The sequence below is a fragment of the Anopheles coluzzii genome, chromosome X (genome assembly GCF_943734685.1).
Source record: "Anopheles coluzzii chromosome X, AcolN3, whole genome shotgun sequence".
NCBI lineage: Eukaryota > Metazoa > Arthropoda > Insecta > Diptera > Culicidae > Anopheles > Anopheles coluzzii.
In genome coordinates, this window is record NC_064669.1 from 14,436,628 (window position 1) to 14,452,527 (window position 15,900).

General features: G+C 44.7%; 1 protein-coding gene and 1 long non-coding RNA gene across 2 annotated transcripts; both read left to right on the forward strand.

The window, feature by feature from the left end:
- Positions 1–1,720: 1,720 nt before the first annotated feature.
- Positions 1,721–15,431, forward strand: LOC120952504 (arginine/serine-rich protein PNISR-like). The gene is made up of 8 exons (XM_040371870.2): positions 1,721–2,114; positions 2,228–3,561; positions 3,636–3,824; positions 3,969–4,065; positions 4,144–4,203; positions 11,182–11,357; positions 11,447–11,774; positions 11,854–15,431. The coding sequence occupies exons 2-8, from the start codon at positions 2,434–2,436 to the stop codon at positions 12,678–12,680; spliced, it is 2,805 nt and encodes a 934-aa protein (XP_040227804.2). The 5' UTR covers positions 1,721–2,114; positions 2,228–2,433; the 3' UTR covers positions 12,681–15,431.
- Positions 4,217–8,207, forward strand: LOC125907290 (uncharacterized). The gene is made up of 2 exons (XR_007452562.1): positions 4,217–7,767; positions 7,848–8,207. It is a non-coding gene; the product is annotated as an uncharacterized LOC125907290 (long non-coding RNA).
- Positions 15,432–15,900: the final 469 nt, after the last annotated feature.

Genomic DNA, 15,900 nt, shown 5'->3' on the forward strand with positions numbered 1-15,900 from the left:
AAGTTGTAGTGGAGCGCCGTTTATATGGGTACCTTATATTCGGCTGCCCGTTTATCCATCCGTTTAGAAATTGAGCTGTGAAAGGGGACATTGCGTACTGAGGAGAATATTTGGAAGAAAAAGGTTATCGTAGCATATTGTTACAACAAAAACGCTATAATTCATGACAAATTTCAAATATTTGCATTGGAAAAACATGAAGTCAATAAAAACTTTAGGTTTTACCAAAAACATAACATAAATTAGAAAGAAACGGTAATTGTTGATAATATATATATTTTGACTAATTACCCAAGTGTCACAAATCCACTAAACGACAACTAAACGGTTTCTAAACGACTCAAGCTCTCAACCTAAACGGAATATAAAAAGACTTCGTTTAGCAAACGGCAAACGACTCACTCATTTTAAAAATAGCAAAAAACTGGTGGCGCCATCTGTTAGTGGCATGGCCATACAGCGGAGCTTTCCTCGCTTGGAGAGTTTTTTTCTTCCCTCTGTACTGTTGTATGGTTTCGCATTAGCCACGTTTCGACGAAACGATGTCTGCTTGCAAACTCCTTTCAAAATCACCGTTTGCCACGGCAACGGAAAATTGAGTAGAGTTCGAGGAATCTTATTCGTGCAATTTTTGTCATCCTTCACAGGTTGGATGGCATGAAACTTTGCTTGTAAAATTTTGATAGGTGCGAAGAAAACTGTGCATTTTGTTATTTAAACTTATTGTTGGGACCCTGCTCATGGGAGAACACTCGTTTAAATATGTTTAGTAATTTCCATACGGTAAAAACATGTGTTAATGTGTATACGTTCATAAAATCGCCATTTTCGAATCGGCAGAAGAATCGTGTAATGGAAACGCAAAACTGTTCGGCTGGAAATAGACGATCTGAGATCGTCGCGGTACTACGAAAATCGCGTATGACTTGAGCTGTCAATTCTTTCATAAAATCTAACAGATAGTAAACTATTAGAACTGATGCAAACGAAATTTGATTAATGGTCGTTGGTGTTGATATCCGACAGCCAAAATATCACTAATTTTCATGTGATTTTGCAAGTAGGGAGGTAGTTTAAGACATTTAATTCATTATTTGATTTCTTCTTCTGCTATTGGGCGTAACGTCCTACACGGACATGCCGACCTGTACAGGCTTTCGAGACTTAATTCATTAAGCACGCAGTCGGATAGTCAATCTTGCTACGGAGGGACGGTCTATTTGGGGCTTGAACCCATGGCGGGCTTGTTATTGAGTCGTTCGAGTTGACGACTGTACCACGGGAACGCCTACGCCCGCCAATTATTTAATTTACTTTTACTGGACATAAGTTTCAAATCTTTTGTAATAATTTTTAACATTCGCTCAAAAGATAAAGTGTATGGAATTTTACAATAGATGTGTCAAATCAGAGCAATTTGCTCAACGAACTATCGCATTTAGAAAACCGCGTAGCTCTTAATCCACGTATAAGAGAAACTGTGTATCTCGGGCACCGCCTGTAGTTGCTTTTCTCATGATCACATAAAAATAATCAATATTGAGACATGATTATCTATCAATTTGTTAATCCACGACAGTTAAAACAGGCGTTCGTTACAACAGCAGCAAAAATGCTACTTGGGTATAAGACAAAACATGCGTTACGCGTAACGCTAGCGTAACGTAGAGCGTTGAGCTATTCTTCTACAAACAAAAAAAAAACGATTGTGTCAGTATGCGCTCCGGGTCAGGGTGACGTTTTGTCAGATCCGTAGACAAACCTTGGCCTGTAGCAACCTCGGCCCGGGGGCTGACAAGCCGTCAAGAAAACAAAAGGCCAATGTTTCAGCAACACCCCCTGTCTGGTTTCGCTGCCTCCTTTCCCCACGCTGCCTACTCGTACCTGCTTGGAAGATTTCGGGGAAAAGATCCCGAGTTGACGTACGGGGCGATAGCAGGGACAGGACAGGTCGAAGCGTTTTGCGAAGTGGATTCTCTCGTTATTTTCTTTTTGTTTTTGTGGTGCGGCCCCCAGAGGAAGGGAACGCTTTCCCTCCATGGTTGACCGCTCTCGGTGCGTGTGTGCATGGTGCGGGTTTTGCCAAACAGTTTTTCGTTCACAGCAGAGTGGTGGTGAGTATTGGGAGCGTTTGTCGCAGCGCCCTGCCTGCCCGCCCGCACTCCAGCAGCCTTTCCACTGTGTGTGTCTTACGTCTTCGCTTTTTGCCGTGTCGCTTTTCTTGCAGAATCCATTCTAAAGCCCTTCCCTGCACAACAGGGGCAACGTTTTCCCTCCTTGTGTGTGTGTTAGTGAGTTGAAGAACTATCTAAAGGAGTGGGGCAACGCGGAAAGCATGCCGACCTGGCGTCGGCTCCTGTAACAACAGCACACACAGCAACACACACACACACAGTCAGTGCCGCGGTTTCGGCCGCTCCTGCCTCCAGCCTGATGAACCGCCACGGGAACACGCCCGGGCGACCGGTCGATCCGGGCCATCTGTACGCTGCGCTGATGTCGGACGGAGGCCAGCTGCCGGGCGCGTTCGTGCCGGGCGGCAACGCGTTCTCGCTCGCCCACTACCAGAACATGCCGAACGATCAGGTCGACTGGGCCGCGCTCGCCCAGCAGTGGATCAAGATGCGCGAAACCTGGATCCAGCCAATGCCCAGCCTGATACCGTCGCCGCCCCCGCCGCCCTCCTTCGACCGGGACGATGGGGACGGTGGGCCGGCGGTGCAGGCCGGTCGAATGGAACCGCTCCATCAACACCATCAACACCATCAACAGCAGCCGCAGCAGCAGCAGCACCACCTCCAGCGCCACCCACAGCCGCTGGACCAGTACGAGGAACAGGGCGAAGCGCCGATGGAGGTTGAGCGGGAGGACGACGGGGATATGCCGCTACCCCCACAACCGCCCACGATTTCCGCCGGCGGCTGGCCCACGACCGACGGGCCGCCGGGCTGGCGAGCGGGCTGGCCGTCGGCGGCGGGCGGTCCCACCCCCACCCATAACAGTGGCAGTGGGCCGCACCACCACCTGGCCGGGGGCGAGAAGGCTGGCGTGGGTCTGGTGCCGCCGCCGCCGCACCCGACCGTGCAGCCGCCGCTCGTGAACGAATCGGCCTCGGCTGCCGTCGCCCTGTGGCAGGCCAAAAACAGTCACCTCTTCCAGATGGGCCAGCCGAAGGAGGAGGCGGTCGCCGGCCGGCCGCCGATGATGGGCGCAGCCGGTGCACCGCCGCCGGCCGCCCGCCGTGGCTTTAGCTCCTCCCAGCCCGCCAAACCGGCCCGGCCGCTGCCGGGCTTGATGGATCGCGAAATCAAGATGGGCCACGCCGGTGCTGCGTCCACGTCCTCCTCCTCCACGGCAAACGATGGGGCGCGGCACGAGGCGAAGGATGGGTTCGGCGGGGCGGCCTCGATCAACGAGGAAAAGCGCATGATGCTGCCCGCCTGGATCCGGGAGGGGCTGGAAAAGATGGAGCGGGAAAAGCAGCAGAAGCTGAAGCGCGAACAGGAGCGGCGGCTGTGGGCGGAGAAGGTGGAAAGCGAGCAGAGTCGCTTCTCGCTGTCGGTGGGTGTATTTTATTTGTTTTGTTTTTTTTTTATCATTTCAATTTTACACAATTTGTCTTTTCTTCATGGCAGCCGCCGCCGGAGGAACCAAGCGCAGCGCTGATCATGGAGAAGCATCAGCAGCAACAGCAGCAGAACCAGCAGCAGCAGCAGCAGCAGTATCAGCAACCACTGCTACAAGAGCAACAGCCTGAGCCTGAAGAGGCCCCACCGAAGCGCCGGGAAACGGTGGAGCTAAAGGAGGAGGATGTGGAGAAAATGGTAGGTACAATTCTGTGTGTGTGTTCTACTCGGCCCGCGCCTCTCATACTTAAGCGTACACACCCTCCCCCACCCATTCTTCAACACGCCCATTCTGCGAAACGCCTCCTGTGCCCGTATTGGGTCGTCATGCCGCCACCGTAGACGAAAAAGATTTTGACTGAGATTTTTATGGACACGACCAACGAGGTGCTAACGGCCATCGCCAAGGAGGAGCTCGGCAAGGTGCAGAAGCGCAAAGGTAATGCTTGCTGGTGTGTTGCATGGAAGAATGTTGAAATACTCACGGCGATTTGTTGTTTGTAAATTACCTTTACAGCCAAGCAGGCCGTTACCGTCACCACCAACGTTGGGCTCGCAACAGCAGCCGGTGGATTAGGTAAGCAAGGCTGAGATGAAGCCTTTACTTTAATTTTGTGCTAAGCAAGTGATGGGAGGTACCGTGAAAGTGAAAATGAAAATTTTTGTGAACATTTACTGCAAAACCAAAGTTTAAATTGGATGTTTGGTGCATTAAACGATGGGTGGTTTTAGTGCACTGTAATACGTTCCATTCGATGAAGTCAAATTATTTAAACTGTTGAGCTTAGTTTGAAATGTTCTCTAAAATTTTAGCGGAATTTGGGGCAAGTGTGCCACTTTAAGCATTTCATGTTATAACTCACTAAAACGTGTTTGTCAAAAGCCGATTTAAATCTCATAACCATTTTACATCTATTTCCTCACTTATAAATGAGTTTCACTTGAAAAAAGTGCAAACAAAACTGTTTTTGAAGCGTTTTTAAAAGGGTCTAAAAAGACGTTGTTTTGACGTTGACGGGCAAGAGCGCCACTCGTATGGGGCAAGACGGCCACCTGGTTAAAATAAACGTATTTCTTAGATAATTGAAAATAGTTACGTTTGTGTCTCTAGTGTATGTATTCCTACATGTCTTGAGTCACCAATGAACCCTTTTTGACCACCAACTGTACCTTAGTATGGTTTGTTACTGTTCTGTTTTTCTGGGGTGGAATCCGCTCACAACAGTGCACCATTCCGCAGCACGCTACAACAATGTTTACATTTTAGACAGCACGCACCTATGAAAGATGGTGACACACTTGCCCCAGATGGAGGTGGCTCTTTTGCTCCAAAAGTTGTAACTTTTTTTGAAATTAGATTTTTCAGTGACAAAACGAAAGTTTTTTTCAACTAACCCCAAAACAAAATTTCACGTTTTCTCAGGTTAACGGTGGTGTAAATATTTTCTCGGTTGATTGTTCCAATGATTTTTGAGAGCTTATTTTGTTTGATTAAAAGATTTTAATATTCTGCTCAATTTTGAAACGCAACATAAATCAGTTCAAAACAATTGGAAATATCGATTGATCTATATGAATGATCTATATGATCTATATTCGGCTCAATATACCTAGTCATTGGAACGCAACAAACTGTGTACACAATTGATCATTTAACTAAAGTTTTTTATGGAAAAAATGCTTGGTGGCACTCTTGCCCCTATGGCACACTTGCCCCAAATTCCGCTATTGGTGGTTTTCTGTTTCGTAGCGGTTAAAATTTCCATTACAGTGGAACCCCTCATAACGAGTACCTCTTACTAAGAGCTTTTCCCATAACTAGCCAATCTAAATGCTCAACAAATGCATTTTTAAAATCGACTAAAATCTCGCATAACGAGCAATGCCATTTGATTGCAGGATGCGTTTTTGATTGTCAGATGTCGTGATGTGAAATCCAAATCACGATAGGTTAACATTGAGCATTTCTTTAATTTAGATTATCGCTCAGGCAACATGATTCGATACTTGTTTGTATTGCCAGAAGGAGAAATGTCGCATCATTGTAGGATGTAGTGTGTGGTCTATTGACGAGTGTGGCTGCCAAAATATTTATCGTAATATTTGAAAATTAAATTCGTGCTGAAGAATGCAGTGGAAACCCTTCATAAAGCCGTACAACGAGATTTTCGCATAACGAGTCAATCTAAATGCTCTATGAATAGCCCTCTTAACGAATAAAATCTCGCATAACGAGCAATTGCTCGCAAAACTCTTTTTAAATCAGATAGCAGTTCAGTTCAATTTCATTGCTCCAGTTCCTTCCGGCTTATTTGACAATATTGGAGGCTCTCTGCGGCTTCGGCAGTGGAAGTGGACAGGAAGTAGATTTTAGTGTATAATGTACCTCGCTGTGTGTTTCACAAGTGTGAATTGTATTGATAAGGGTGTTCTGGCACGAATTCTTGATCTACTTGCTCGTGAAGGCGAACTGGAGCTGCAACCCATGCTTAACGCGGGCTTAAGAATTGATCAACCATTACTGTTACCGCTTGAAGGTGTTCATATAGTCATTATAGAGTAATTGGAAGGGATGAAACTCGTTATGAGAACCACTGTACTTACCACAAATGTTCGATTGTGATGATAAAAAAAATGATGAAAAAGTTTACCTAACTATGACTAACAGTTGTGTGTTGCCAACAACCTCTTCCTAAATAGAAACCGATATAGCACAACACATATTTATTTATTTATTTATTTATTTATTTATTTATTTATTTATTAATTTTTATTTTACTAATTGCTCGGCCACGTTGGGTTACAGCAATATTGCCGATATACAAGCAACGTGTACAAAACAATAGAAAATGGCAATTTCGGGAGATATTGAAGAAAAGACTAAACCAATCGACCAAACATCGTAAAAAGAAAATGATTCAAAAATAATTGCAAAGCAATATGTTGCCAACGATAAGTATTATGAAGACATTGGTAATTTTTTAGGAGCATGTATGGCCTTTATAGCAGCACATTTGCGATGCTGGCACCAATTACAGGGTTTCGCACAATTTATTCGGTTTGTATAATCCATAAGGTCGGTTTCCATAATTTGTAGTTGTATAATCCATAAGTTGTAGTGTTGGATAAATCTGATTCAGATTCATGAATCAGAGTGAATCTTTGTTGGACAGATTCATGAATCTCAAAGATTCGTTGATCTCTAAAGATTCATGGATCTCACATTTTCATGAGTCTCAAAAGATGCATAAAACTAGAAAGAACTATGAATCTCATAAGATTCATGTATCTCGAAAGATGCACGAATCTCTAAGGAATCATAAATCTCTAAAAATGCATAGAGCTTCTTAATATTCTTGCCATAACAACCTACGTGATCATGCCAGCCTTAAGAGGCTTTTTAGACTGGTTGGCATGTTCAAAACAGCAGGATAATTTGTTTTGCTACGGACAGATGGCTCATGCAAGGCTTGTACCCACGAAAGCCATTTTGTTAAGTCGTGCGAGTTAGCCACTGTTCCACTTAGGCATGGGCAAAACGATTCTTTTCACCGAACGCGAACGAACTAGTTCGCTCACCAAAAAGAACCGAACGTGAACGACGATTCTTTCGTTCTTTTTTTCATGGGGTTTTTATTCACAAAGAACATTCGTTATTTTTTTCATTTACCCACCATAGATGCATACTGTAGCCAAAGAAGTACTCATTCTGCGGTTGAAACCAATCATTTAAAAACATTAAATAAATCAGCCCATCTGCTGTCTGGTCAACACAATCTATCGCAAAACCGACCAAAAACTAGCATGTAAAAAACTAATACGAGCAAAAATGTCTCCAGCATATATTGTACCCTATGTCTTATACACACTCAAGGATTCTATAAAAAAAAAACTACTTAAACATGGATAAACATGATGAGCGCAATCAATTCAGTTCAGTTCATTCGCGAACAATGACTAATGCGTTTGAACGGGCTCGATCTATTGAATTGTATAGGTATAATTTACACACCAACAGAACACAGATCGAACACCAGTTCGAACGCGTTCGATGAATTCAGTTGTGTAGGTACGATTTCCACACCAACAGAACACAGATCGAACACCAGTTCGAACGCGTTCGATGAATTCAGTTGTGTAGGTACGATTTACATACCAACAGAACACAGATCGAACACTAACCGATCAGATCGAACGCGTTCGATGAATTCAGTTGTGTAGGTACGATTTCCACACCAACAGAACACAGATCGAACACCAGTTCGAACGCGTTCGATGAATTCAGTTGTGTAGGTACGATTTACATACCAACAGAACACAGATCGAACACTAACCGATCAGATCGAACGCGTTCGATGAATTCAGTTGTGTAGGTACGATTTACACACCAACAGAACACGTATCGAACACTGCTGAACAAATTCGACGGCGTTCGAGGAATTGAGTTGTATGGGTACGATTTCAACACCAACAGGGTACATTTTGATCTCTGACGACCCGTTCGCACGGTGCGAGAAAGAGCGAGAAAGCAATATGATTTTGCACGTTTCATTACCACATTTATGTGTGCCGTCAAACACTGACGGAACGTTCGAACGCGTTCGGTGTAGTCAGTTTCTTCCAAAAGTCCTGGTCGTTCTTTTTGTTAAGAATCTCGTTCGTTCGTTCACTTTACCGAACTGTTCGAACGGTGCGATTCTCGTTCATTTTACACATGCCTAGTTCCACTGTATTTCCGATATCGAGCGAATTCAATATTTTTTAAATCATATACGGGGGTTCGAATCATTTAAGGAGCTGTCTTCAGTGTGTGGCTGCCGCTGTAAATACCCCAAAGTATTTTCGTTAATTTTTCTAATTTATTATTTTTAATTACGGCTTATGCCGCAGGATTTATTTAGTTTATTATGTGTACAGCTGAATGCCTCGCGAAAACAACTCCAAAAGATGTTTTGTAGAAAGCATCATCGGTATCAATTCGAAGCTTTTTACAGCGGCACACACAGTCTGGCGACAGCTCCACAGTATGCTTGCAAAATTCCCCTAGTCGATTGCAACGCTCCCCTATATGCAAACCCCCGATTGCAAACTTCCACAACCTGAATACTTGGAGATTAAAGAAGCTTCAGAGCTCATGAATCTTTAGAGATTCACGAATCTTTGGAGATTCGACTCGAGATTTGAATCACGCTTCTCTGAAGAGTTATATAAGTGCATCTCAACAAAAGATTAATAAAACCCAACGCTAATTTGTTGAGCTCGCATCACGGTTTATTCCTCGTTTATTTTTATTTATTTATTCCATTATTACGGCACGTATATAGCCGTATTTTCAGCCCAATAATGCTGATTTACATTGATCTACAACAAGGTATTTCCTACTTGCGTCCTGCCTTATACCGGGCATACACGGTTGACGACTATTAAAAATTAAGATTATCCAATATTGGGGCCCTTTCCGTTGTAAGTTCTTAGGCTGAAATTTCAGCCTGTCAGCTGTTTGCATTGTATAGCAGTTTTCGAGCAGCTTTCTAAGTAGGTATAATATATAGGTTGGCTTATCCCAAGGTGTATGAATTTATAAGGCTGATTTTTATCGCTTCTGCTACTGAATAAAGATTTTAAGAGTGTTTTGAGTATTCGTATTTCCTACTTGCGTCCTGCCTTATACCGGGCATACACGGTTGACGACTATTAAAAATTAAGATTATCCAATATTGGGGCCCTTTCCGTTGTAAGTTCTTAGGCTGAAATTTCAGCCTGTCAGCTGTTTGCATTGTATAGCAGTTTTCGAGCAGCTTTCTAAGTAGGTATAATATATAGGTTGGCTTATCCCAAGGTGTATGAATTTATAAGGCTGATTTTTATCGCTTCTGCTACTGAATAAAGATTTTAAGAGTGTTTTGAGTATTCGTCAAGCCTCCAGAAAGCTAGTTTGAGCAAAAGTTTTCACTCGTTCTGTCAAAAAGTGATGTTCAAAATGGATTATAAAAAAATGCTATGAGACCACTTGGACTACATACACTTTGATTCTATATTGCATCACCTGATCTCTTTAATGCACCTTGGGATAAATGTAAACACCACCTTGTTTTGCCATTTTTCGAACAGGTACTTGAATCTAATTCTAGCTTTGTGGCTAGAATTATCTAGACTGAAAATTGCAGGCTAGTTTTTTGTGTGGTTTTGTATGGAGAGTTTACATGATTTCAGCCTCCAACAGTCAAATCCATACAAAAAACTGACTAAAATCGTGAAGGGCCCCATTACCGGTTTATTTGCTGTACTTATAGGTGTAAGTGGGACTGTTGTTTGGTTGCGCTTGTAGGTTTGCTACAGCTGGTATAGTTCGTCATTATAGCGGCTCCTCCTAGACTACTGTACACACCATATATGCTGGACTTTCCATCCACGAGGCCTCCCGCGGCCACTCAGTACGCTTATCGTTAAATCCGCCATTGCGGAGGGGGCTTACTAGGTTTAAATTTAAGTGGCCAGATGACTTCGATGCTTTAGCCATTAAGCCCAGGATAATCAACTGGCGAGGGTGAGAGGCCGTGAGCGGTTTTGGACACTCCTTATTGCACGGAATAATTGTTCCGCGATGTTTCAATATATTTTTGCACGAGAGCGTAAAATACGGACGTTCACGGATCAAACGTTCGCGGTGGCTGGAGTTGATGGGCGCACATGGTATATGGCACAGGACTAGGGTCAGCGAAGGCGGCAAATTCAGAAAGGATTCAAACCTCGTCCTCCAGTTCATAAGATTTTGTTTCATCTAGACTTGTTCAGGCAACCATCCGTTTTACATTTTTCCCGGATTGTTTGAATAGGCCTACAGTCAGTACTGTCTAAGGCCACTTCTGGTGTGGATTCTTCACTAGATGGTCCGTAAATAAGCTAAATTTACTATTTAATTAATTCTGCAAAACAACATCTCTAAATGTAAACAAAAGTGTGATTGACAGATAGGCAAAACCAATGGCTGCTCGAATCGGAAAGAGTTATCCACCAGTGGAGAAAATTATCCACCGATGGAAAACAAATTCAGGATAAATTTTATCGACGTTCGTAGGCGATCAGGCTCATTATTCGTAATATTTGAGCATTTTTTAAAAAGAAACATACACCAAAAATTGACTGTCCCGGTTCACTTCTTAAGATAATCGCATTATTATTATTATTTAATAGATGATCTTTAATGGGCGATTATCCCAATAACAGATTGAACACTAATTGTAATGTGATATTTTGGTACAGTGATGTGTCAGGGCCGGTTTAGTGGAACAGTCGTCAACTCGTGCGACTTAAATACGTGTAGGACTTGACTATCCTGCTATGTGTTATCAATAAGTAATTGAAAGCTAAGCCCAGTAGTGGTACAGGCAGGCCTTGACCAACAACGATTGTTGAGCCAAAGCAGAAGAAGAAGAAGAAGTAGAAAAAGAAGAAGAAGAATGTGTTAAAATTAATCCTTCTTAGCACTTAGCTACGATGCCGTTTTAGATTCGAATTGTATTCCAACTAGAAACAATTGTTTGCTCTCTTACAGGTTTGGGTATTTATTGTGATAGCGATGAGGAGGAGGAAGAGGAGGAGGAAGAGGCCGAGACGGGTGATGGCCGAAGCAAAAAGTCTACAGGTGCGGACAATGTCTCGGACAATGGCAGCGATCACCACTCCTCCGACGATGATGCGTCCGATTCGGAAGCAATGCGACGAATGATGGTAAGAAGGACATTTGATACGACACAGTGAGAGTAAAAGCAAATGTAAATCACAACCACACTTACATTTACACACCTTTGTTCGTGTAGGAAAAAATACGCATCCGGCAGCAGGATTTCAAGGCCACGGCGGCACTGATCGAGAAGTGGCTCGAGGATGTGTGCGAGTATTCGCCGGCCACGGCCGAATTGCAACGCGCGGCTGCTGCCGGCGGCTCGGAGGAGGACGGCTCGGAGGATGGCGACCAAAGGGATGGGGACGGAACGGCGGACGGGTTGGATTCCGATCCGGACCGGGAGTCAGCCCGTACGGTGGGCAACAATGGGTACGGCAACTTTGGAAAGCCGCTGTTTGGTGCCAAGCACGGAGAGGAGCAGCAGCAGCAGCCACCAAGCGGCAGCCGAATGCAGGAGAGTGGTACGTACAGCAAAGGAGGGTGGAAGGGACCGAATTTCTATGAACTTTTTGTTTTTTTGTTGTTTTTGTTCGTTTTCAGTGGCACGCAAGCGACGCGACAAGCGTGTATCGCGGTTCAGTGACCCGCGGGACACGGTGCGCACGACGCACATTACGCACGTGTCGATCCTGTCCGCCGCAGCCGCCGCTAGCCTGCCGCCGGCCAAGGCAGAGGAACCGGCGGGTGGCGGGAGCGTGATACCCACCCCGACCGCCACCACCACCATCGCGATCCCCGCCGCCGCTGCCGCCGCGTCCGTGCGGCCCCCCAAGACGACCACTGCGCCCCGGCTGACGGCCGCCCAGCGCTCCGTCAATCCCTACTTTAACGTGCCGACTTACCAAACGATATACAGCATCAGCGGCGGGTCTGCGCAGGCCAAGGGCAAAGCGGACCAGCCAGACCAGCTGGCCAACAACACCTCCTGCACCACCAACACCACCAAAGAGGGCGACGGGCGGTCCAGCGGACACCACCAGGAGCGGAAGAAATCGCCGGCGGACGAGCGGGACGGCTACCACCACCGGAAGCGGCACCGCCGGGATCGGTCCCACACCCGGTCGTCGCACAGTTCGCGCACGAGCTACGCGTCCGGCCGGTCGGGGTCGGCCGACTCGCGCACCTCCCGATCGCCGTCGCCGACCGATGGCCGCCAGCAGCGGAGCCGTCGGTCCCGGTCCGGCACGCGACATTCGTCCTCGTCGCGCCGCTGGCACCGGTACGATCGGGACCGGTCGTCCTCCCGGGGTCGTTCGCGGTCGCCTGGCACGCGGCACCGGCGCCGCAAGCGCAGCAAGCGCTCCCGGTCCCGGTCCCGGTCCCGCTCTCGCTCCTCGTCCAAATATTCTTCCCGTCGACGGTTCTAGACACCGTTTGTGTGTTCCGCACGTGTGGCAGTTTTGTCTCTATTTGGTTTTCGGAAGGGCGGAGGCTTTACTTTCACGTGCCCTGCCCTTGCCCTTCCCTTGCGAATTCCCAACCCCGTATGAAACAGGGAGACAAGAACGGTTTGCGGTGCGGTGTCAGAAATCCTTGTGTGATAAATTAGGGAAACGTATGTATAAACACACACACACACATTCACACATACAGACCTTTTCAAACACACACACACAATTAGTAAGCACGTGGCAGGTTGTCCTTAAGACGCAAACGAGGCACATGTTTAAAGACAAGCAGTTAGGTAGAGCAACTATTAAAACAAAACTAACTTGCATTAGGCGAACCGAACAATCGAGCCGGAATTAAAAGGCCCCGCACGTTTGATTCGCCTATTTAGTGTATTATTTAGGGGTAGAATTTCCAAACATATTACATCCAATCGCCAGATCACGTCCCGAGATAGACAGAAAGCCACGGGGGAGAAAAGGAAAAGCAAAAGCAACAGCAATTATCAATTGTTCATGTTTCCAAACATCTGTCTTCGTCAATATTTTAGCTCTGTTAACTAGTGATGGGCGGGTCTACCCGAACCGAACGTGTCTACGCTACCGTACGTGGTCGTAATTCTGATCTGTATTGTGTCCAATTAAAGTCCAATTAAACAAAAACAAGCAAACTTGCGGCTTAAAAAGAAACTCATTTTCAGTGTTGTTGTGATGTAGCCCTTGTTATTACAGGGTTTTTTTTCCAAATCATTTTCGAAAGTAAACATTGTTATTCACCGCGTGCGATATGTTATTCCACATCGATCTGACATTTAATTTCCATCATATAGGGTTTTCCTCAAGTAACATTCGAATGTTCTTCTTCTATTTGTCGTAACGTCTTACGCGGACATGCCGGCCTATACAGGCTTTAGAGACTTAATTCATTACCACGCAGCCACGCAGTCAATTCTTTGCTATGGGGGGGGGGGACGGTCCATTCTAGGCTTGAACCCATGACGGGGATGTTATTGAATCGTTCGAATGCATGTATTCGAATGTACACATAATTATTCACCGCCTCCCAGATGTTTTTCACCAGCTGTCAAATAGTGTATTCAAAATGAAATTTCAGTTTTTACACATGATTTTCAACACATCGCATCACAACTGTCAAACTCAATCCAACTTGTTGGACGTGTTGAAAAACATGAAAAAAAAATTAAAAATTACGAGATGAAATATCGGATTGATGTTGATTAACATCTCGCACGCGGTGAATAACATCGTTTACATTCGAAACTGACTTGGAAAACCCTGTAACAATTTTGAATTTCTTTAGCATGATTTTCAACACCTCTACAGGCTGCTTCTATGGTTTTTTTTACTCCGGGGTTCGAAGCCAGATCGTATCACCCATTGATAGTTAAAGTGTTGAAAATCATGCTGAAGAAACTAAAAAAAATATGATGGAAATGAAATGTCACATCGATGTGGAATAACATTTTGCACGCGGTGAATAACGAATTTTACATTCGGAACTGACTTGGAAAACCCAGTATCACCGCGCGAGGGTTTAGTTTAATTTTGAATAGCTTTCGCCTGAATGAGATAATTTATTTGTATTGAATTACTGAAGAGGCCGCAAAAGCGTTAAAAAGAGCTTTGTTTTGAGTATTTTTTTTAAATTAATTCAAAAATAATACTTCCATGCATCAAAAGCTAAATATTTAAATTAATCAATGGGTTAGATTTGCTGTTATCTGAATTAATAACATGGAAATCGTGTCTTTTTGCTTTTCTGATTGCGAATTCTCGAAATCATTTAAATTAGTTTACTCTTTACTATCAGATCACTATCGGGCAACTTTTGGCAGTTTTTTTCAAAATTTAATTTTACCCTTGCGAGATCTTTCTATTCGCTGCTTAAGATGCAGATTATATGTGGATAGTATTAGTTTTAGAACACCACTGAGTCAGGTGCAACAATCTTTACATTAAAGAGCGACGGACAGAGCGATCACAGGATGAATGGTAGGGAAAAGCTCCCAAACAATCAAACGAAAGTGGGGAACGAATAACACGTATAAGTCACAAGTCGAGAGAAATCAAATAAGCCGCGTTAAACGTTAAACGGACGTATGTTTGCTTCCGTTTTTTTCTTTTCCCCGTATATATACATATGAATATTTATCTGTACAGACACGTGTTACTCTTAATGGTTTTCCTTTCTTTTGCAACGATTGACCGGTGTTAAACGGGAGGAAAAGCAATAGGCGAGTTTTGTTGTGCCGGCACCGTGTGGCTCCCTTTGAATCTTCGCAACTTTAGTCGACTCTACCCCTTGCGCACCGAAAGCGAGAAAACCAACTGAGAAACCAAGATTGTAGCTTCCCGTTTTGACATTGGGCCTGTGCACGCGTGTACTACCGATTTATTACTTACGAAACACTCTTTCAACACCGTTTTCTCAATAATCTCTATCAGTAATTTAACAAGTGCACAGACAGACAGTCCAGACAGATGAAAAAGAAACGCACCCATTTACTCACCGCACACGCAGGACGAGTGTTCTGCGTGCAGGGAAGAGCAAGCGAGTAGAAGAGGAGAAAGATTAAAGATGTAACAAACAAACCCAAAACTAAGCAAGAAACAGTTAGATTTTCGCTCTCCGGTCTCTTCTTGGCGCTCCGCGTACAAAAGCAAGTGGTTTTTATCGAAGCAAATAGAAATAATAACTCCAACCATGAAGTTTTACACCCTGGCGTGTGCTGGTTCGTATGTGTGTGTGTTTTAATGAAAGAACTGTTGATAGATGCTGCAAAAAACACACATTTTTTGGTTTCATTTATGAGGGAGTTTTTATTAAAACACTACGGTTCAGTATTTCGGCGCATCTACACACTGCTGCCAACTCTGCAGTGGGAATTGTTTTGCTTGCTCCCCCTCGCCAGACTGGCAGGCAGAGTTCATCAATACTAGATGTGTGCTGTTGCTGCTACTTCTTCGGCTGCAGTAGTTCACCTACTCGACCTAGGACCGGTGCCTACACCCAGCCTAGGAGAAGCCATGGCCAATATGTGCCTGTTTCTTCGTTGGTTTCTAGTGGCCTCCCCAACGCAGGCGTACAGTTTGTATACGCTAGTAGTGTAATACAGTGCGCGAAATGAAAATAGAATCACCATATTTTTTGTTGTTGCAATAGTTGGGGATTTACGTT

Excerpts from the sequence above, each read along its gene's own strand:
- LOC120952504 (XM_040371870.2), top strand. The coding sequence starts at position 2,434 with ATGAACCGCCACGGGAACACGCCCGGGCGACCGGTCGATCCGGGCCAT. Across the intron at positions 3,825-3,968 it reads AGGAGGATGTGGAGAAAATG|ACGAAAAAGATTTTGACTGA; the intron begins GTAGGTACAATT and ends CCGCCACCGTAG. Across the intron at positions 11,358-11,446 it reads AAGCAATGCGACGAATGATG|GAAAAAATACGCATCCGGCA; the intron begins GTAAGAAGGACA and ends TTGTTCGTGTAG.